The sequence below is a fragment of the Palaemon carinicauda genome, chromosome 21 (genome assembly GCF_036898095.1).
Source record: "Palaemon carinicauda isolate YSFRI2023 chromosome 21, ASM3689809v2, whole genome shotgun sequence".
NCBI classification, from domain to species: domain Eukaryota; kingdom Metazoa; phylum Arthropoda; class Malacostraca; order Decapoda; family Palaemonidae; genus Palaemon; species Palaemon carinicauda.
The window spans coordinates 126,578,829-126,601,112 of record NC_090745.1 but is presented as its reverse complement, the minus strand read 5'-3'; the positions used below and the strand labels follow the sequence as shown (position 1 = coordinate 126,601,112).

The 22,284-nt window shown below is 43.1% G+C and overlaps 1 protein-coding gene and 1 long non-coding RNA gene across 5 annotated transcripts in view; one reads left to right on the top strand and one right to left on the bottom strand.

Moving 5' to 3' along the window:
• LOC137615481 (46 kDa FK506-binding nuclear protein-like) overlaps positions 1-22,257 on the top strand; it is a 111,781-nt gene extending 89,524 nt beyond the window's left edge. For all 4 annotated transcript variants that reach the window (XM_068345402.1, XM_068345399.1, XM_068345401.1 and 1 more), the window contains 5 exons: positions 1,788-1,945; positions 12,988-13,027; positions 13,226-13,326; positions 14,691-14,869; positions 20,795-22,257. In XM_068345402.1, the coding sequence (XP_068201503.1) occupies positions 1,788-1,945; positions 12,988-13,027; positions 13,226-13,326; positions 14,691-14,869; positions 20,795-20,876 (560 nt within the window). In that variant the 3' untranslated portion in view covers positions 20,877-22,257. The remainder of the gene's footprint in view (positions 1-1,787; positions 1,946-12,987; positions 13,028-13,225; positions 13,327-14,690; positions 14,870-20,794) is intronic.
• LOC137615483 (uncharacterized) overlaps positions 20,288-22,284 on the bottom strand; it is a 79,569-nt gene continuing 77,572 nt past the window's right edge. Inside the window, exon 3 of the long non-coding RNA XR_011039247.1 lies at positions 20,288-20,513. This is a non-coding gene — a long non-coding RNA (uncharacterized lncRNA). The remainder of the gene's footprint in view (positions 20,514-22,284) is intronic.

The window sequence follows — 22,284 nt, the reverse complement described above, 5'->3', positions numbered from 1 at the left end:
ATGAAGACTCTATTTTTGGTCAGTCTGGCGACAGCTCACAGTGTCAGTGGGTTCATGCTTTTAGCTTAAATGATTTTTTTCGAGATCACAAAGCTATCTGCTCATTGCAGTTAGGCTTTCTCGCTAAGAACGAACGCCCTTCTCAACCTTGACCCAAGGCTTTTGAGATTCCGAAACTTTCAGATGTGGCTGGCAAGGAGTTAGAGAGAGTCCTGTGCTCAGTAAGAGCCCTGAAGTTATATCTGAACTGATCAAAAGAGTTGCGAGGCTGGTTGGAAGCTCTTTGGTGCTCGGTCTAGAAGTCCTCATTACAGATGTCGAAGAATGTACTTTCATTCTTCATCAGGCTCTTAATTAAGAGGCTCATGCACTATGCAGTAAGGTAGACTGCAAGTTTTTATAAAAGCCAAGATGCTTGAAGTTCAAACTGTAACAACTTCAGTGGCCTTCAAGCAGAATAGATCGTTGCAAAGCATTAAGGGCACAACCTTTTAGAGGAGTAAATCTGTGTTCGCTTCACATTATTTGAAACGTGTCCACTCTTTTTGAGGACTGCTTCACTCTGGGACCATTCGTAGCAGCGAGTGCAGTAATGGGGGAAGGATCCGCCACTACGTTCCCATAATCCTAATACCCTTTTCTTCTCTTGGAACTTTTGTATTTTTATGGTTGCTTGGAGATTGGTCGACAGTCTTCCACAATCATTGATTTTAGCAGGTGGTCAATTTTGTTCCTTGAGAGAGCCCGGAACAAGGGTATTGGTTGAGGTCCTGTCATAGTGAGGTATTTATACCATTTTGACAGCTCCTAGAGATCTTTTCAGCCCCCTGAGTGGATCGCTGGGTCTCATAAGGAAAGCCGACTAATGAGTAATATCATAAAAGTCAGCTTCCTTATCAGGTACAAACCCTTAAGCTCATTATTCAACTCTTTAAGTAATATTCCAACAATGTTGGCTGTCTCTGACCCTCCACCAAGGGTGTCAATCAGCTATATATATATCCACCGGGTAAGTCAGATGTTTGAAAATTATATTTTCATTATTAAATAAATTTATGAACATACCCGGTGGATATATATAATTTAACTCCCTCCCTCCTCCCCTCTAGAGACCTATGGGCATGGAAAATCTGAGGAAACATGGAATGGTTCTAAGTACCGTCGCGTGAGGGCTCACTGGTGGTACACCTGGCTACTCAATCTATGATTGCCGCAAGTTTTGAATTTCTGCCGTGACGTCAGGGACTTAAGCTATATATATATCCACCGGGTAAGTATTTTCAAAAATTTATTTTATAATGAAAATATCATTTTCTGAAAGTTTGCAAGCTAGACAAAAATGGAAAAAATATCTGGGCGATAACCCCAGTTCACTCTAGCCATGCTGCCTTCACCAGATAATTTGTTTTCATTTATGGAATTTTTAAGGGCCCTTTTCATTTCGTAAGTTGGCAAACATTGGGTAAAATATATAAGACATTTTTATTTAATTGAAAATGAGTAATTTTGTCAAATTTTAAATGCCTTTTCAAAACTGTCGGAATGGGCAATAATAGTTGAAGGAATAAGAAATAGTCATCATACATTATCTAGAACTTTCATGTATAACTTCATGAATTATGCCACTATTAATGACTTGATGGTTAATGAATATAAAAAGCTGGAAAGTGTTTGTATGTTTCTGTTATTTTATGAAGAAATAGGACTTATTTTGCATGCTATTTTATCCAGGAGGAGAAAAAGTATAAACCTGTATCTTCTAATTATTTATTGTTCATTCTTTTCAGCACTAAACCAAACACCAAAGGGAAAACAGACAAATAATCTGTCAGTCAATGCTTCTGAATCCCCAAAATCCATTAAGGGTAAAATTAATAAATCACCTAATACTGCTGCAGCTACACCAAAGAAAGAGATGGGAGTGAAGGTACAAACTCTGAATGGGGTAAGGAAACCAAGTAAAATGTAGAATCATTTCAATGCACAAAATGTTGCCATAATATGAACAGATATCTTTTACATGTACATATTTCATGGGGGAAATAGATAGCTGAGAGGTGATGTTATTCTAAAAAGTTCAATTTTCTTATGTACTTCATTAGGTGGGAGACAAATTACAATCTGATGATGCCTAAAGTATCAGTATGTAACACTGTACAGTACCAAAGTTTCTGTGCAGTATTCCTTTGGCCACTAACGATCATAAGGTTTTCCTTTAGTTTCTTCTCACCTTAAGTTCCAATTTCTTCAACTTGTCCCAGATTCAGTTTTCACAAGCAGTATCAAACCTTGTCAGAGTGGATAAATATAAACCTGAGGTTTTTTTTTTCTACTTGTATACAAACCATTCATCCTTTAAATTAGCGGTATGTCTTTAGGAGCTCTCTAATAGTTATTGAATCGTTTAGAAGGTACAGTAGTTGGTTAATGACGGGTGTTGCAAGGAGCACCCACTTACCTGTCTCAGAATAGCCACTTTACTCCTTGTCCCCAACGTTGTGCTTCTCTTTCGACTATAGCATCCTTTCTTATATTCACTTGTGGTAAGTGAGGTATATTTATTTTTGTGAGTGCTCTTGCATGTAAGCAGGTGATTAAGTAAAGTTTCTTCTTAAAGTATAAAAACCTTTGAAACCCCATTTTTTTTTCTTTTTTCTGAATGGGTGATGGTAAGTAGGGCCCCCTCCTCTTTGGAGTATTGTGGTTATGAACTCAGAGCATTACTTGTCTTACTTTGTGGTAGTTACTCTGCCTCAGAAGGGAGTTAACCAATTCAGACTGGTTGTCACCCATACCTGCATGCCCAATAGCACAAATTGTTTGTCTAGTGGGCTCCTCTAGTGCTGACAGTGTTCACCAAAGGGTGAATCCAGTGGTGTAGTTTCAGCTAGTGTTCACAATGCTCCAACCTCCAGAGTAGTGATTTGTGTTGGGGTGGGGCAGAGAAGCTCTTGTAGCTTCCTCATCAGAGGGAGCGCATTCATTATCAGTGACCCAGACCACGACCTCTCTGTGACACCAACGAAGAATGGTTAGCATGGGGAGAGTTGACCATTGACCATCTCTCTACTGCCTCTACCATTCTATCTTTCCACTTCCATTCCCTTTGTTGGACATTTCTTCCTTGAGAAGAAAACAAAGAAGATACATCGGGAGGCCTTTCACAGAAAGTTCCCCGGGGCTTGTTAGTGATTGTTCTCCAGAAAAGTGTGATGCTACTCCTCCGCTAACTGATATCTATGGGGGTCAGTCAAGTGAGAGCCAGTGTCACATTACTGCTGTTGCTCCAAGAGCAGCTGAGCGATCTTACTCAGACTGAACATCAACACTGTATGACAGCCAATGGTGCCTGTTTTGTGTACTATTGTAGGAAACTTATCTTCCAACCACTACTTTCGGGATCGGTCAGTGCTTGTGAACCTGGTGTTATAGCCATCGCTGTATCATCAGTTGCAGGCTAATTGTCCTACCTGGACCAATCTCCAGCATTGTATAATTAGCTAATTTGGGTGTCGTTCAATCTACCACTTTATGCCGAATTAAAGCTTGCACATGGTCGGTACCTTTGGAGTTGGTTAGCAGTTGTTTAGGCTGGTGTGACAGCCACTGATAGTGTATCAGCACCATACTGTAAGTCAATAGGGGTATCATTCACGATACCTTCTCATGCCAATATGGAGCTCACCCCTTTAACTTGTACCTTTGGGGTTTGTTAGGGATCGTGAGACTGGTTTCAATAGCATAAGTTCAAGGTGAAAGGTCCTATCTCCGGCTGATATCCAGCACTGTAAGGTAAACCAATATGGATATTGTTTACACTACTCATGCTGTTATTGATCATCATATCTTACTTTCCCAACTCCTAATTGGATATCGTCCCTCTTATAAGAAAATATTTATCCAGGACCGACAAAGGAACTAGTTTTGAAAGACAGCGAGTTGCTTTGCAGTGCCCCTGACTCCAGCTTTGGACTCTCTCCTCATCATCATGTGCTTTATCTCAATCAACATTAATCATCCTGTGCCAATCCAGCACAGTAACTCTTTTTACAAGATATAACCAGCTACTGCTACCACTTACGGGCTGGTAATGCAAGAGCCTGTGGTCCGCCTTGATGTGGACCAATCTACACCAGCTGACAAATTGCCCCAACAGGGTATTCACCACATAGCAGCCTGATTACATTTGTAGAGGTCCAAATCTGTACAGATTGAACCCTGTTCACACCCACAAAGTATGTGGTCTATTGTCGGATGAGATACCCACATGGGCACTCAGCAGAAGGGGCGAGACCCCACTTATGAAGCATAGCTGACGGAGCTCGCATGCCGATCAGTACCAGTGGGGTCAGTTGGATATCATGAGTGTAGGATAACCGCTATTGCTGTTTATCTTTAAGCTGTTTTGGAGTCGCAGAGTAAAACCAACGTAACATTGACTGCTGTTTGTACCGGTGTCTGATGATTGCATATTCTGGACTAAACACTAAATCTTGGGGAATTTGTGGGGAGGATACACTCATGCTATGATATCCCTATCCTATTCCTCTTTCTCCCTTTCTTATTCTTCCAATTCTTTTCAGAAGTTGAAGAAGTCTAAAAAAAAAAAATATCCTCTATTTTGAGATGATGATTTCCCACTCGTTGCCCCCATCCCGTGTGGATCAGAACACGGGGCCATGGGTCCAATATAGCCTTTAACAGTTTGAGGGCTCATCCCTGTACAGTAAATACTGATAGGTGATTGGTCCTGTGAAGGACCAATTTCCATGCATCAAGATGTCAGCGTATCTAATCTGGTCGGATAGATAACATGCTTGGTAGAACCCTTGCTCAGATCCATGGGATACCTCCCTGGGATGACCAAAGTCTCCACTGAGAAATCACTTAATAAAACTACTTTTTCTAAAGGATCTACTGTAGATCCTCCAAACCAGAATCTGCTTCTTAGAAAGTAGCTTGGTTCCTTTCCCAAGATAGCTGCTACATCTGGAATTGTAGGGCAGATGAGATTCCAAGTCCTTGTTGTATGAATACTCAGTGGACCCAGCGATCTTAGCAAAACCTTTAATCTATATTGAAAGGAAAACGATGGCATCATCTCAAAGTTTTTGTAATTGGATCATGGTTCAGAACGGAATAGATGCGTGCCAGCAAATAGAACAGTTGATAAAATCCCAGGATGGATTATCACGGCCATCCCAGACACTTGATTTTGCTTTTAGTCATCTGTAATAAGAAGAAATTTCAAATGAAAACTCATTTTTACATATCACCCAGGAGACGAGTAATATATCTTCCCCCCCTTCCCCAAATACCATGGCCACATATCTAAAAGAGAGGCTCACAAAATTATTGAACCCTCCCCCTAACTATCAGATAGTTAACTCAGTGGGTAAGCCAAGGGTCTTACTCTTATTCCCCAAGTACACAGTACTGTAGTTGGCCTTATGGGTTAAAAGCCAATATGTGAGAAAGAGATAACTCATTAATACGAGCAATTCAAGATTTTTTTCTATGAGGGAGCACTTGACTGAAATTATAGCTGTACCAGGAGTTTTTAGTCACTGGTAGGAGAAATCTTGCTAACCATATATGGTTCAGTTGTACCCCCTTCCCTTCCCTCCAATACACAATCAGATGAATACAGAAGAATAATGACAAACCCTTCTTTTAGGGAAAGGCTTGTTAGCCTCTCACTCCTCCCCCTTGACTTCTGGGCTAGAGGAGGGAGTACTCCTCTCTACAGCTATTTGCACGTTCGCACATATTACTGTTATGCCTAGTTGGTCATACATTATGACATATACTTCCGAGGATATAGGTTCTTTCTTGCCAGTAATAATAAAAAGTTGAAATAAAGTATGGTGTTAATGAGGTTTAACCTTTGCAAGCCATGAACTAGATGTTGCCAGGTGAATACTATTTTGAAAGAAAATTATCGCCAATGGTATAGTAAACTATCTCTGGAGAAAGATTGAATGGGTTGAGTCCACTTCCACAATACTTTAAGGTTCTATAGTTTTAATGCCACAGTATGCAGATGTGAAAGAGGATGTAAATTAGCTTCTTCTTTATAACATGAAGCTTTGAATGTTCGTAAAGACAACTGAAGATACCAGTAGTGTAACACCTCACAACCCCATAAAGGTGCTTAATGTGAGTGACCCAAAACATATTTTGCATTGAAATGTCCACTAAGTTTGGTTAAAACAGGCCAGTTATTTCAGCCCTTGTGGAAAGTTAATTTGTACTGTACTTACCTCGAACTACTTTCTTAGGAGTATCTGGGATCTCCTCCCAACCGACCAGAGTTTTGTGTAGTCTACCCTATACCCATTTTCTATGAGGGGTAACCTCAGGCGGAGTGATACGCGCCCTGAGGCTAACCCTGGGTCAGAGAGCATGCTTGCTGAGGTCTCGACCTCCAGTAAGTTCTCTGGTCGCGTCGCAATATCATCTCGCCGCTCTCCTTAATCCCAGTGTGACTCTTCGTGTCCCCGACCCCTTTGTGTCTCACGTGGTTCCTTTGTGCTTTTCCCTTTGCTTTCCCTGTGCGTTCTTGTGTCTCGTAGTGCTTCCTACTGCGTTATGGAGCATCCCCGCCGTTGTCCTGGGCCTATGGCCGGTATTTCGTGTGGAGCGTTTCTATCAAAACCGGAAGTAGACCCGCACTCCTTTTGTTCGTCATGTAGGGGCAGTGTGTGTTCCCCTACCGCCACGTGTCCGGAGTGCGTGTCCTGGAACGAGGTGCAGTGGGTGCGTTATGGCACCAAAAAGAAGGCGACGAAGAAGTCGCCTAGGAAGTCGAACATCGCTTCTCCCCTTGCTTCGCCGGGCGTGTCGTCAGGCCGAGCTTCCCTGCCACCCTCCCCTACCCAGAGTAGGGGACGAGGTAAGTCCGTTGCAGGGAAGAGGCCTGTGGCCCTTCCCCAGGAGTCTGATCTGCAAGATAGTGGGGTTGTGGTGTCTTTCCAGGCAAGTGTGGGGCCTGAGGGAGGGTCGGGAGTGTGTGTGGGGGAAGGAGTCCTGGTGCAAGCAGGGCACATCTCCTCTGATGACCCTATGTGGGGGAAAAATGTCCCTGATTTTTCTCCAGCCTCCTGGGCTTGTTTTTCAGGAACTTCTGCAGCCGAAGGTACCGCTGAGAAGGAACACTCGTCGACATCGGACCCCCTCGCGTGGGTACCCCCGAAGACAGCCTTCAGGTCCCCGCTGAGAATGGAAGGGGCTTCGGTTCCTGGTCCCCCACCGAAGAGCGTCCGCGCTCCCCTCCAGCGCCATCTGCTACGTTTCCGGATGTCTTCCTACTGGCCTCGCCGCCGGTCGAACGTCGAGGGATCCCTCCTACGTCTTCGCGTGAGTCGGCCCCGCCTAAACAGGCCTACAAGTCGTCAGGTTCGTCAGTCGAGGCTTTTCCTGCTCCTCGGAGGATGAAGCCCGGAGAAAACACAGAAGACATCGAGAGAAGTCCCGCAGGAGGCACTCCCGTTCGCGCTCCCGCTCCAGGTCTCGCCACGGGAGAAGACGTTCCGGATCCCCCAGAAGGAAATGGAGGAGAAGTGGCTCCCCAGACGAGGAGTGGGTGGTTATACCTCGCAGCAGACTGTTGGAGTTAGCAGCGGTCCCAGGCTCTTCAGGTTGGCGCCCTAGAGCCCGTTCTCCGGAGAGGTACTCTTCCAGTAGCAGATTTGACCGACGGAAGGAGTTGTCGTTCCAGGTCCCAGCAGACAGGCATAAGTCCACGAAGGTTCTGGCTCCATCCGCCCAGTGGAGAGAGTCGCCCCTTCGGTCTGGCAGCCGCGTCCAGACCTCCAAGACATCCCTGAGCCGTCAGGATCGTGAAGGACGGCTGCCCGTTCTTCAACCAGAACCCCAGGAGATGGAGAGGACCAAGGCCTTGGCTTCTCCCCGTACGGAGGCCTCCGACGGAGGTGCCCTGGCGCATGCAGCCGTTCGTCCTGCGGAGGGGCTGGACGATCAGGGGGAGGGCTCTGCAGCGGAGGTATCAGCCTATCGCAGAGTGATAGGCCTCATCCGGAGACACAACAGGCTAGACGAGCCCGAGCCCTCCTCTAAGGAATTCTGGCGGTCCAGTCTCAACAGACTGGTGGATGCCCCCGTCCAGCAGAGACCCTCCCTGGCCCTTTCGCTAGCCAGGGATGTGAAGCTAGGGAGAGCCCACATAGACAAGATTGTGGCCAACCACGCCGAGGCTCCCAAGAACCAGAGTTCCTCCAAACTACTACAGGGCCTGAAGTCCCAGAGCAAGTTCTACCTTCCGGAGGGCCACCGCGCAGGCGCATGTGCCCTGGAGCCTGCACTCGCTGTTTTGGGACAAGGAGCTGCGGAAGAGAGGGCCTCATCAGCACCAATCTGTTTCTCTCCTGCGGAAGCCACCATGATGGAGGAGATTGCGGAGGACCAGGTTAACGTCTCCTCCTGGCTGGATTGGTGGGCTTATACCCTGGTGGGCGTCCAGGCATCGTACGACCTCTCAGTCCCAGAAAACCAGGCCTTACTCAAGGAGCTGATTAGCTCGGGAGGTAAGGTCCTGAAGTTTCTCTCATACCAGTCACTAGCACAGGCCGCCAACTGGGCCCTGCGGAGGAGGGACACGGTCCTTAACAAGATAACCAGACGGCTCCCCGACAGAGGCGAGGTCCCTGAGAAGCCTAACCCTGTAGGATGACTCGATTTTCCCCCTGAAGGCAGCTGAGGAGTCGATTAAAAGGGTCAGAAAACTCAAGGACCAGGGAGATCCCAGACCTCCCCCACTGAGGAGGCTCGTGCACAGAAGGTCGACCTCCGATGTTCCTCCGGCATCTCGGGCTACTCCTAGCCAGACCAGGATAGACACCCCTACTACGGCCTAGTCACAGTCCTCTCAGCCCTCCCGTAGGGGAGCAGCCTCAGCTCAATCCTCCTATAGGCCTTCGTATGCAACGTCCAGAAGAGGGCGCTCAGGTCGCGCCTCTAGGAGAAGATAGGGAGGGAGGCCCCCTACTCCTGCCAAAGCCTCAGGTGGGGGGATGCCTCAAACACACTTGGCAAGCATGGAAAGACTGCGGAGCAGACCCGTGGACCGTGGCAGTCCTGAATGAAGGGTACAGGTAACCCTTCCTAGCAGAACCCCCACCTCTGATACCAGATCAGCAGGCAGGGTGGCTAGCCCCCAAGGACCCCTTGAAAAAGACAGCCCTACAGGAAGAAGTCTCAGCGATGTTGGCAAAAGGAGCGATGGAACCAGTCAAGGACCCTGGTCCGGGGTTCTACAGCAGGCTGTTCCTGGTGGAGAAGGCGACAGGGGGCTGGAGACCGGTCATAGACCTCTCAGCCCTCAACAAATTCGTATGCAAGACCGACTTCAAGATGGACACTCCGAAGTCGGTCTTGGCGTCCTTGAGGGAAGGGGACTTCATGATGTCAGTAGACCTCAAGGACGCCTACTTCCAAATTCCAATTCATCCATCCAGCAACAAGTACCTACGGGTGAAATGGGGTACCCAGACGTTGCCGTTCAAGACCCTTTGCTTCGGGCTGTCCACAGCCCCTCAGGTCTTCACGACGGTCTCAGCCTGGGCACACGAACAGGGCATTCGCCTGATTCGGTACCTAGACGACTGGTTGTTACTTCCAGCCTCAGAGGAAGTACTGAGGGAACAAGGCACAAAGCTTCTGCGGTTCTGCAACGTCCTGGGTATCATCATCAACCTGAAGAAGTCCCAGTTGATACCCTCCACCAGGATGACCTACCTCGGAATGGTTCTGGACTCACGGTTGGCGAGAGCCTTCCCCTCTGCGGAGAGATTAGACAACCTAGACCGAGTCCTCCTCCCCTTCCTGTCGGACCAGCCCAGGAGAGCGAAGGACTGGCAGAGACTGATAGGACACCTTGTGTCATTAGAGAAACTGGTCCCCCAGGGCAGGCTGAAGCTCAGAGAGGTCCAGTGGAATCTGAAGAACTGGAACCAGAGGGACTCCCCCCACAAGGTGTTTCCGGAGACGAAGGAGGTCCTAGAGTGGTGGTGCGCGCGCAGGTCGAACACCCTCAAGGGAGTGCCCTTCGCAGCCGACCCTCCGGAGATGTTCCTGTTCACGGACGCATCAAAGGAGGGGTGGGGTGCCCATCTGCTCGGACGGTCAGCAAGGAGAAAGCCCAGCACATAAACGTTTTAGAGATGCGGGCAGTACGAAGGGCGTGCCTGGAGTTCATTCATCTACTCTGGGGGAATATCGTGGCATTGATGTGCGTCCTCATGTTGGAACTGCTGAAATGGGCCGAAGTAGAACAGATCAGGATCTCAGCAAGGTTCATTCCGGGAAAAAGGAATGTCCTGGCCGACGGCCTTAGCAGGATGGGACTAGTAGTGGGTTCCGAATGGTCCCTGCACCCAGAAGTAGCCAAAACCATCATTTTGAAATGGGGGTCGCTGGTGATGGATCTCTTTGCAACGAGGTTGAACACACAGCTCTCCCCTTGTTTTGTTCTCCTGTCCCTGACCCAAGAGTGGCGTTCGAGGACGCCTTCCAACATCCCTGGGACAACCTCGACGTTTACGCCTTCCCCCCCTTCGGGATGCTCAGACAGGTCCTCAACAGAGTAAGAAGGGCGGACAACCTGTGGATTACTTTGGTAGCACCCTGGTGGCCGGAGAGAGAATGGTTTGTGGATCTAAAAGAACTGGCACGACTTCCACCTTGGCCCCTTCCAGACAGGCCAGACCTTCTTCGGCAACCACATTTCCAAAGGCTTCACGAGAACCCTCGGTCCCTCCGTCTTCACGCGTGGAGGTGATCGAGCGTTTCCTGAGGAAAGAAGGCTATTCATCGGGGACGGCAGCGAGGATGTCAGGCTACCTGAGACGATCATCGGCAGCAGTCTACCAAGCAAAGTGGGCCACCTTTACTAAGTGGTGCGCCTCTAAGAACATCAGGCCCCTGAGGGCCTCCACCCCGGAGATAGTGGACTTTCTGGTTTATCTCAGGGACGTGGCCAACATGTCCATCCCGGCCATCAAGGGAGTACGGGCTGCTCTGGGTCAAGTCTTCCTCCTGAAGGGCATTGACCTAGGATCCTCCAGACATCTATTGATGCTCATTAAGAGCTTCGAACAATCGTGTCCCCTGCAAGCCGTTCGGGTGCCATAGTGGGACGTGGGCAGGGTCCTGAAGATGTTGTCAGAGCCTGCCTTCGAACCCCTAAAGGACATCGTGGACAAGGATCTCACCCTCAAGACGGTTTTCCTATTGGCATTAGCTTCGGGGAAACGAGTAGGGGAGATACATGGACTGTCCTACGAGGTCTCTCACTCGAAGGGCTGGCGGGAGCTCACTTTAAGGTTCGTGCCATCCTTCGTTGCGAAGACCCAAAATCCGGCCGTGTGGGATCCCAGGTTTGAGGGGTTCTCAATACCAGCAATTCCTCGTTCGGACAACTCGAAGGACTTGCGTCTGTGCCCTGTCAGGGCCGTAAGGAAATACTTACAGAGGACAGCCAGACTTCAGCCCGAGATCAAAAGCCTGTTTGTGTCCAAGGGCCTGGTGAAGAAGCCAGTCTCGAAGAACACTATCTCCTTCTGGTTGAGGCAGGGGATCATCAGGGCCTACAGTAAATCAGGTATCCCCCCGCTGGGAAAGCCCAGACCCCACCCCGCTGGGAAAGCCCAGACCCCACGACATTAGGGGTCTGAGCACGACGTTAGCATTCGAGAAGAATATGGCAGTGGGCCAAATCCTGAGAGCAGGCACCTGGGCTAACCAGTCTACCTTTACTGCTCATTACTTGAAGGACTATTCAAGAAAATCCCTGGACGGTTTCTAGATAGGTACCGTCGTTTCTGCGCTCCAAACGGTTTAAAGGTCTAGCCCCAGTGATAACCATGAGTAGAAAGTACAAGAAACACAGGTTCGTTCCTTAATCCCCTTGTTCTCCCCCCCCCCCTTTTCCGCTTAAAATGATCTCAGATAGGACTCTGAGCTGGGATGCAAGGACCCCTACTTTGGAAGGACATGGCTCCTAGGATTTCTTGCAGAGGTGAGTTACTTGGACACTAATATGAGTTTTTTGTGTAGTTTCCCCTATTCTCGTTTTTCCTTGGGGTCATCAAGATCTAGCCTCCTATCTAGATCTTTGGATATATCTCAGCACGGTCTCAGAGGGTTAAGGCCACTCCCACCTCTTAAAGTATAAGTCTCCTAAGAAAGTAGTTCGAGGTAAGTACTCCGTGTTGGAACAAATCAAAAATTTTTAAGTAATTTGTATTTTTCCTAACAGTACTTACCTCGAACTATTTTCGGGTAATGGTCTGCCCTTCCTTCCCCGAGTGCCTTATGGAATTCTTAGAGACCTAAAGCTACCAAGAACTTACTGGAGGTCGTGACCTGAGCAAGCATGCTCTCTGACCCAGGGTTAGCCTCAGGGCGCGTATCACTCCGCCTGAGGTTACCCCTCATAGAAAATGGGTATAGGGTAGACTACACAAAACTCTGGTCGGTTGGGAGGAGATCCCAGATACTCCTAAGAAAGTAGTTCGAGGTAAGGACTGTTTGGAAAAATACAAATTACTTAAAAATTTGTGATTTTAAAACCTTAAAGTTATTTTACATGCTTCAATAAAAAAAACCCTTGTAAGGTGCTTTTGTGCATGTATATATGAAAAATAGGAAATAATTTGTCCTTTCTTCAGTTTTTACCTTTCTGCATGCATTTTAATCTAGGTTATTGAAATGTGAAGTATTTGTATTTTTCTCAAACATGTAAATATAAACATTACTAAGAAGTTTATTTCATATCTTAATAGTCAGGATGCCAGAGAACTTCAAATCACTCATTCATTCATATCTTAATAGTAGACATTAATGTACTAAATTGAAAAGCAAATACTTTATAGTTTTCTGTTGTTTAGGAAAAAAAAGTTTCAAGAAAAATCTTCATGTAATTTTCTTTTTGGTTACTGAAGGATACTGTTTTTCTTTTTCTTATAGGCATCTCAGAAGCAGAAAGGTGCTGAGAATAAAAATATTGGTAAGAATGGCTAAGGAAGCAAGAGTAATTTTTTTTTCTTTTGTATTGAATTAATCATTTTACCAATATAGTTACTGTTAGTTGGTAATTTGACAGAAATAATTTCTTCCTGTACTGTACACTGAAAAAAAAAACCTAATCAAAAGTGTATTCCCAAAAGTGTACTCTTTTAAAATAATGATAAATTATTTGTTTCAGGATCACCACAGACTAACACTCCTAAGGTGATGAAAATGGGAGGACTAAGTTATACAGATTTGGTTGTCGGTACTGGAGTGGAAGCAAAGCAAGGCAAAAATGTGAGTTTTCAGAAGATTCTTGTTACGAGTTTGATTAAAATGGCAGTACTTTCCAAATTCAAGTAAATTAGTAGCACACTTTATTCTATAGCTAGAAAACATAAATATATGCTCTTCTACTGACTTGAGAATAGGAATGTGTTATATAGTAGAACAAATATTCGAATTAGAGTGTGTACATTTTTACACACATGACCTAGTCAAGGAAAAGGTAGCTTGTTAAAGGTAGATTTGTTTACATTACTAAGGGAAGAGCTAATTCAAACTTTTGTTTAGCAGCCTAAGTTGCATAAATAATTTACACAGAAGTTCAACATATTAATAATATTCTCAAGTGTGTAAGTCTCCTGATATCAGTTATGCAGTGGGACTAGCTTTCATATCTGGACCAGCAGGTACTGCAGACTTACATTCCAATCTAAGAAACTTACTGTACCTGGTACAGATCTAAAAATGTACTTAAAGTTGAGTATCATTCTTTCTAGGGCAATTGTAACATTAATTTTGCTCTCTACATTATTCTGTTATGCATTTGAGTTTTACAAGGGACCATTCATTTCCATCAATACTCTTACTTTAGGGTAGCTTCTCAGTTTGAAAATATTTTCATATACTATTTCATTCGGTAGTTGGAATTGCTTGTTCAAGTTCACTCCAGTTATATTATTACAGAATTATTATTAACAGGCAAACTTTTGCTGAATAATCCTGTGTGTATCAGTACACAATACAGCTCAGTGATACCCTACCCTACATCATTAATTGATTCCTAGAGACCTGACGCAATTTGGTGTGTGACTGATGTCAGATTTTCCGATCATAAACCGACTTATACATTCCTTATACAAATACTAAACACAATCAAGTACTTACCAAACACAAACAAATACTTACATCCAGCTATCATTTTATGAAAACCAGATACTAACATTATTAAGCTTCCATGTGGAAAGATTAAAGTAAGGTCGAGTAAAGCTATGTAATTTAAGATTTTATTTTTTATTTAATGTTTAACAATGATTAACGTAAAGTTGGAACCAATGGGTATTACTTATACATTATTATTACTAGTTAAGTTACAACCCTAGTTGCAAAAGCAGAATGCTATAAGCTAAAGGGCTCCATCAAGGAAAAATAGCCCAGTAAGTTAATGAAACGAGGAAATAAAAAAGTTACAAGAGAAGTAGGGAACATATTTTAAGACTGCGCAGTAACAACCTTAAAATAGATCTTTTGTAAAGTAACTAAAACGAGACTTTTGTCAGCCTGTTCAACATGAAAACATTCACAGCAAGTTTTAACTTTAGAAGATAGGATTTGATATCTATTACCTAGTAATTAGTATTTATTTTCTCTTTTAACAGGTGGGTGTATATTATGAAGGAAGGTTGGCAAGTAATAAGAAAATGTTTGACAAGTGTTATTCAGGAAAACCATTCAAATTCCGCTTAGGATCAAACGGTATTATAAAGGGTTGGAATGTGGCTGTTAATGGAATGAAAGTTGGAGGGAAACGGAAGTTTGTTTGTCCCCCACATTTAGGGTAAGTTGTATTTCAGTTTTTGACACCTTTATTATATATAAGAATATTTTTAATAATGATAAATTTCCTGGTTATGGTGGTTTCAAGAGTAAATAGTGCAAATAAGAAAATACCCAAGTTATTTCCCGCTTCCTTCAATTTTATTTTATTTTTTTATTGTATAGTTTCCATTGAAGTTATTGTACAACAACTGTACTGATGTACCGTTTGTTTGCATTTATTGTTACTGCCTTGTGTAGTTAGTAAAGTAATATTTGTTCCTACACATGTACAAACCTTCGTTCCTTAATAGGTGGATGTTTTCAGCATGGTTGGAACTTGGATGTTAAGATCATAACGAGGTTTCGGTAGTTACTGGTGGATGGGGGACGCCCCCTTGCAAACATATTGAATAGCAACATTGTTTTCAGCTGCCGATTAGTACAGATATACTTCTAGCATTCCTAACATTCTTTGTCTTTTCTTTGCAAAAATTTTTTTTGCAGAACATCTTGTACATAAGATTAAGTAAGAAAGGATTTGTAGTTTTCCAATTAACTATAGCTGTGTGACAGTTATCTGTGCAACCTTCTGATATCTACATTCTTGTTCCTGTTAACTTTTTTCCCTCGCAACTCTAGCCTTGTAATGACAATGTTATCCTGATCATCGTTACCTGTTTGAGAAAGAAGCTTTTGCTGTCGCAGAGTCTGAAGTGAAAGGACATCACCCTTCCATCGTCATGTCCAGGAAAGCACTTATGATGTATTACCTGACTGCTGTAGAGTCAACCCCCCCCCTCCCCCTTCGAGTATTGTCATTATCCTGTACGACCCTGCAAAATATGAACCTCAAGTTCTTTTTTCTCTTCCACTCATCTTCATGAGTTTTATTGCTACTCGTCTTTGAAGAAGTCCAGGAAGACGGATCAATAGACAATGTGCTCATCTCTCATGAAACTTTCAGCTCTTGCATTGGCAATCAAGATGAAGGGCTCCAGATTGTTCTTTCTTCCTTCCGAGGGTGATTATCTTTGACCATTCTTGTATCTTCATATCTTGCTTGGAGAACAACCACGTACAAGGGTTCTGCACATACTCTAACCACGTATGGGCTCGCAACTCCCTACCTTCAATACACACCTTGGATTCTTGCGCTTTGTCTCCATGACATTAACAGGGCGTGTTGTCAGCAGACCCATCTTTTCTCCCTGTTGATCAACCCTTCATGCTCAGAAGCCATGTATACGTGCATGGTCTATAAGGGTTGGGCTTGAACTTTTGTACCTTCCACGAATACTTGCTCGTAATCATTTCTGGAATCCATGTGCAAATGAAATGCATACTTTGTGAATGTATTCTTGGTCCTCATGGTGAATGTACATTAGTGATGACGTCAACAAGGAGCGTGGTAATGAAGGTAGAACGTCTAGTCAGACTTAGTCCTCACCAAGCACTTTCCCTCAGCTGGCCTACTTCCACATACACCTGAATTCACTCTCCTGGTATCCACATATGATCAGCCTCCTCTCGTTAGAACGCTACACCTAACCCTACTATTTCTTCCCAGAACACGAAGTCGTCTGCGAAATGATCGATTGGTTGCAGCTGTGTTTGATCAACCTTGCAAGCAAGAAGAGGTTTTGCATTATGCAGTTTAATTCACAGAGAATATCTGACTTTAATTCTCGGTCTTATACAGAACTGAACATGAAGACAGACACTACCCTCCTTTCCTTTCCTCTTCGTGAGTTCCAATGACGACAACCCAGACCTTGCCACCGGTTCCTACACACACTGTCACTGCTCGAACGGTCCCAGCATAACCAGTCACTAAGGAATTTATTTTCTACGAGCTGGTTGTACACTTCTCAAATAGATCTTGTGGTCTTGTTCCAGCTTTTCCACTCCAGGATTTTGGAGAAAGAGGAAAGTAAGATTGTTCTCATCAGTAGTGCTGAGGCTTCCTTGTGGTCTCCCCCTTTGTGTTTTGCCTTCACTGGGAAGATTTAATTGCATTCTTTCTCCTCAAGACAGAATTCCTCATGCTTGTTCTCCACGATTGTCATTTTAAATAGGATTAACCATAGGCTGTGATGAGGAACCATGCGTTTGCAAACTTTATGATCAGACCTCTCACTTGCTGAGTAGGTGTGAGATGATGACGATTCCATTCTCTAGTGAGTCTAGTCACACCTCTACTGTAAAAAATTTGAGCCAAGAAATTTTTTCTTAAAAGGTTAGAGTAGTACCAACTCGTCTAATTTCATTGGTTTGCACCTTAGTTCGATCAGATGAGCCATGGGATCTAGGGAATAAATGCTCTGCTCATAGTCTCTCGCAGCTTTTGATGACTATTTTCCACCCTACCAGTGCCTCTGAACAATACTGAACAATTTCTTTAACCTATGTCTGAATTTTCTTAGGGGTTCTTTAAAGTAGCACCTTAGTCACAAAAGTAACTCATCCGGATAGTAGGTTACTTCCCTAAGCGATCAAACTGTCAAGGATTAAAACCTGGAATCTAGGATAGATGGATTTTAAGTCAAGCTACAAAATCGGGAACAAAAGGTAAAAAACACCTGTCTTCAGAGCTTGGAATGAGGGAACCAATGCGCGAGTCTTTATAGTTTGCCGACATACATAGTCAAAGCTAAAGTGTGCACAAAATCATCCCCAGATTGAGACCAAATGTAAGAAGTCAGTCCTTATGCTGACGAAGTTGAGTTTAATTATTAGCTAGTTGTTTATATACTGGATCAGACAAATTCTGTTGACATGAGCCCACACTGACACCAATGTAAGCAAGCACTTGAGTGGGGTTGAGAGCCTGAAGTAACGAACCTTTCACTGAAAAACACACTGCTCCCTAAGACAAATTGTTGATACTTTCTCAAAGAATATGGAGATTTGAAAGTATATGTCCCTGTGATTGAGGGAGAACATAAAATCTACTTCCTTGATGCCTGTCTAACTGTGATGGGAATCCCCATCCTAAACAGTCTAGCGGATGACACTTTTCGGGGTGAGATTTCTATGAGGGGCTTCCATTGCCCTCAAGGCCTCTTTAAACTAAAGAAGATTCCTAGAGATCTGTCCTGGACTAATATAGTGCCTTTTTTGAAGCATAATCTATACCATATGAAGACGAAAGCTACCAACAAATGTGCAAGTATTTGTACACCATACTCCTTAACACTGGGTACATTCTTGGTATGAACGTGTTGAATATGATCTCTGCTACCACCCTCACTCACTCTGAGATCGTCAAAGGCTCGTAGCTATGTTGATTGAACTTATTTAGACAATGTCTCTCTCTTCAAGTGTGGCAATAGCATTCAGTCGAGGGCAACTCCACCGGTATGAGATTGACAATGGGTTACAAACAAACATGTACAAATATTTTTTCCTAAGGGAATGACCTGTGGTTCTCCCAAAAGCTAGAGGATACTAGTGCAGGAAAGGAAGGTAAGGGCAAGGCTTTTACTCCTACTGGTAGTATGTACACCCATACTCTTTGTTTCACGTACAAATACATATCTTTGGGAGAAGGAATGTTCTCGGTAAGTCTTCTATAGCCTGGTGAATGCGAGCTCTTTATTAGATAAGCGTAGCTTTCTAGAAGGGTGTGTGTGAACAGTAGAGGGTTCCTGATCTAGAGGTCGCATGCTGCAGTCGAGCGCACTTGTGGAAAGAGTAGCACAAGTATGCGAAGGCTTTAAGTCAGATGTGCGATTAGATACAACTTTAATACAAAAAACATGAGTGCTAGAGCTTCTTCCACAGGAGTGAGCTCTAGTGAGATGGTGCACGATCAAGGGTGAGGTGATGCGTAGTTACTGTAATGGTGTGCGATCAACGGCGATCAGTTGACGTGGCATTCCCATAAATGTGTGATCGGACGGGCAACACTCCCATGGATGCTCCTGATTGCGAGATGGCGTTCTCGTAGGTGCTCACAATTTCTCGTCTATAGGAGCATGCAATTGGAAACAAATAAGATGGGACCCTATAAGAGCATGCAATAGCGAACAGATGACATGCCGCTCGATTAAGGGCACATGAACACCTAGTCTAATGGGTGAGCAAAAAGGTGAGACAGCGCTCCAGTAGGAGAGTGCTATTGTGAACATGTGGGGTGGTCCCTTAGAAAATAGCATATAATCGTAAATGTGGGGTGAAAGTAAGATAGCGTTCACAAAGGAGTATGTAATTGCAAATAGAAGAGGTGGCGAGCATGATAGTAACACTTATGGGCACAAGCAACTTGATGCATGTAATTGCTCACTTTCTTTGTCATGAAGGATTGTGCACATTCTCTCCCATTGTGAGAGAAAAGGTAGGAGTGACATAAGTAACTCCTAAAGGTCAGTCTTGAAGGACTAATTGTCCAATAGGGGTAAAGGAAGGGTGATGCCTCCATTTTCATTTGACCAGCAGTGTGCACAGTCATTTGACTGTGTGACTATACCAAGTGCATAGGTATGAACAGACAGTTGTACAGGAGTAGTATCCCTCGACTCCATTCAATAAGTGATCTTTGCTGGATGTACTCATCTTTACCAGCCATCCCACGTCCATCTAAGAAAGAAGTGGGTGCACGCATGTCGATAGCGCGCTGGAGGAAGTCCTATATCGACAGTGCGCTTATCATCAGCAACAGTTTGCGATCGATTCTTGGCACCCTCTGCGTAATTGTGATCTAGTTGTAAGGATATTTCTGTCTTTGGGGAGAGCACGCTAAAGAAGGCGAGTACAGATCCTTAGGATTGTGAAAAGCTATGTCAACATGTGCATGGTAGTGTTGTCCGTGCCACCGAAACAGCTAGTTGGTGAGGAATGTGTGCCTGAAACTGCATGTTCATCAGCATCAGAAAATACATTTGCCTGTGAAGGTGCACATTATCATGCATGCCACTCTGAAGATATGTGGGGGGGGGGTGTAGTGTCCTCATCATATGTACGAGGACAATGGAATTATTCCCGTTATCGCCTTATTTGGAGAAAATGGTCGCATAGGGAAATTGCCCCAAGGGCAGACCCTCAGCAGGCAGCTTAGGTTCAAGCTCAATGGGGGCTGAAGAAGTATTACTCCCCTTTGAGAAGTTAAGTGCCAAGGTTAACTTCTCTCTGGACAAAGTACCTTGTAACCCCAGGAGAAAGTCCATAGGTGCATATACATACACTAAAAAAAACAGAAGACAATATAGCACAGTGGTGTTAGTTAACGGGAGGAATCAGACTTTAGTGTACCAGTAGGAGGGTGAAAGCTTCCCCGCCACCAGTCGGTAATTACCAGCTACTGCCGACACCTCGATTTGGGTATTTATCTAGCAAGTCCAGATGCTCTCAAGGTTTGTATTCGTGTGGGAACAAAAATTTGTTGTCACAATTTAAAAATGAACTTTCCATGGTATACATGTTAGAATAATAGAAAAACCTGAAACAAATTTATCAATCTATTTAAGTAATCCAAAAGCATGAATATCTAAAGAGCAATATTTTTCTTAATGTCAGATGCTGAAGTTTCCAATTCAAGTACATCAGACCAATATTGTAAGAAAAGACAGGATATGTTGACCTCCCATAGTTTGGCAAATTCACTAATCCAGCTCAGGAAGGGGTCTTGATTGAAGCAAAGATGTGTAGTACTATTGGCAATGTACCTGTAAAGTATGAAAATCAAGAAATATGTAGTTATTTTAGATTAAACCAATAATGTATACATTATCACTAGAAAGGGGGGTATAGATGGTTCTTCAACATGAAAACTTTAATTAGAACTCATTTAGTTTGTCATTTTTATAACTAGATACTGTACTGTTAAATTAAGTTGCAGACAGTAGTTTGGAATTAATTTATAGGTTGGAGGCAGTAATTTAGAATTAGACATTTAAAACTAGATTGATGATATATAATTGCTAACTGTATGGATTTTCTCTTTCAGATATGGCAAAAGAGGGGCTCCGCCTGAAATTCCACCCAATGCAGCATTAGAATTTGTTGTAGAATTGAAAACTGTTGGTTGATGATTTTTTTTCCCCTTTAATTCAGTCTAGAGTACAAATTGTTATGTTTAAAAGAGCAAGTAGCATTAGATCCTGTAACTGCATTCATGTTGCTAGAAAAATTGCAATTTACTTATGAATGTATGTTACAATGACTTAATAAGTAAATATTTGCTAACAGTTGTTATATAAGTGAGAAAAAGATTATAACAAAAATATCTATTTTCCCCAAACCTATAGAAATTACAAAAACATCTACTGTAAGTACAAACCATTAGTATGACAACAAAATATTTCACATTTATATTTTCTTGGAGCAGTAGTTGAATGTTCTTCATTTTATAAATAATGGTGCAGTACTACACTTGTATGTAATCAATTAAACAGAAGGCTGAATTTTATATTGACGAATTTTACCATGAAATAGACAACAAAGGGAGAGTGTTGTGTTTTAATGGATTTGTTGTGTTGAATAATCTTTTAAGTAATTTTATAGTAGATTATATTCTTATCTCAGGCATAAATGGGGTATTTGAGCTTTGAAAATTTTAAATATCAAATAAAAATTTTGATAGGTGCTTATTTTTTATTTTTATTTAAATTGTTTTTCTTGCAAAAATGACTACTGTACTGTATATTACTTTAGGGTTTAATTATTTTTAAATTACTGATGATGCAATATGAATTATGAACATGTAAAGGGATGATCAGCATAAAGTAAAAAAAAAAATGGCATAAAATTACAATATTGCTATTTTATGAATGTGAGTAACCCCAAAAAGAAGTCAAGATAGCTGAAAAGTAGCCTCACCCTAAATTTCGGTAATTTTGAAATGGTCCTCAATTTACTTATATATTAAGCAAATAGATGATGTTAAACCCAATTAGTATTAAAATATTTTGTGCTACAGCTAGAGAAAAATGATTTATTAACCCAATGAATATGAATTTTATTTTAAATGGATAAAGCCAGAAACCTAATAAATCTTCCTAGATTTCTAAATAGAACTGTGACAAACCTGTTTACAGTGTGTTTGTGTGTATTGTAAAGAAACTTTTTGGTAATTTTCTAAACTTGACAAGACAAATGGAAAAACAATTGAGTAAATAGTATTTTAAAACAGGTTTCCAATTTTGAAAATGTATTATCTTTCCCAGTGTCATGTGGACATTTATGTAAAACAACTTGCATCTATTGTGTTATTGGTTGCATTAAAATTGAAATTATATCACTTCTTAAAGGGTTACAGCCTTAATAAGATATGGAAATAAACTTAGATCTTGCTTAAATATTTTGAGCTCTTCATGTGAAATGTTTACTTTCATTAAGCAGTTATACTACTATTTATCTTACAAGGAATCTAAACTGATAAGTCATTAAATGTGGTCTTTTCATACTTAACTGATGGTGTTTGGATTAACCTTTCTG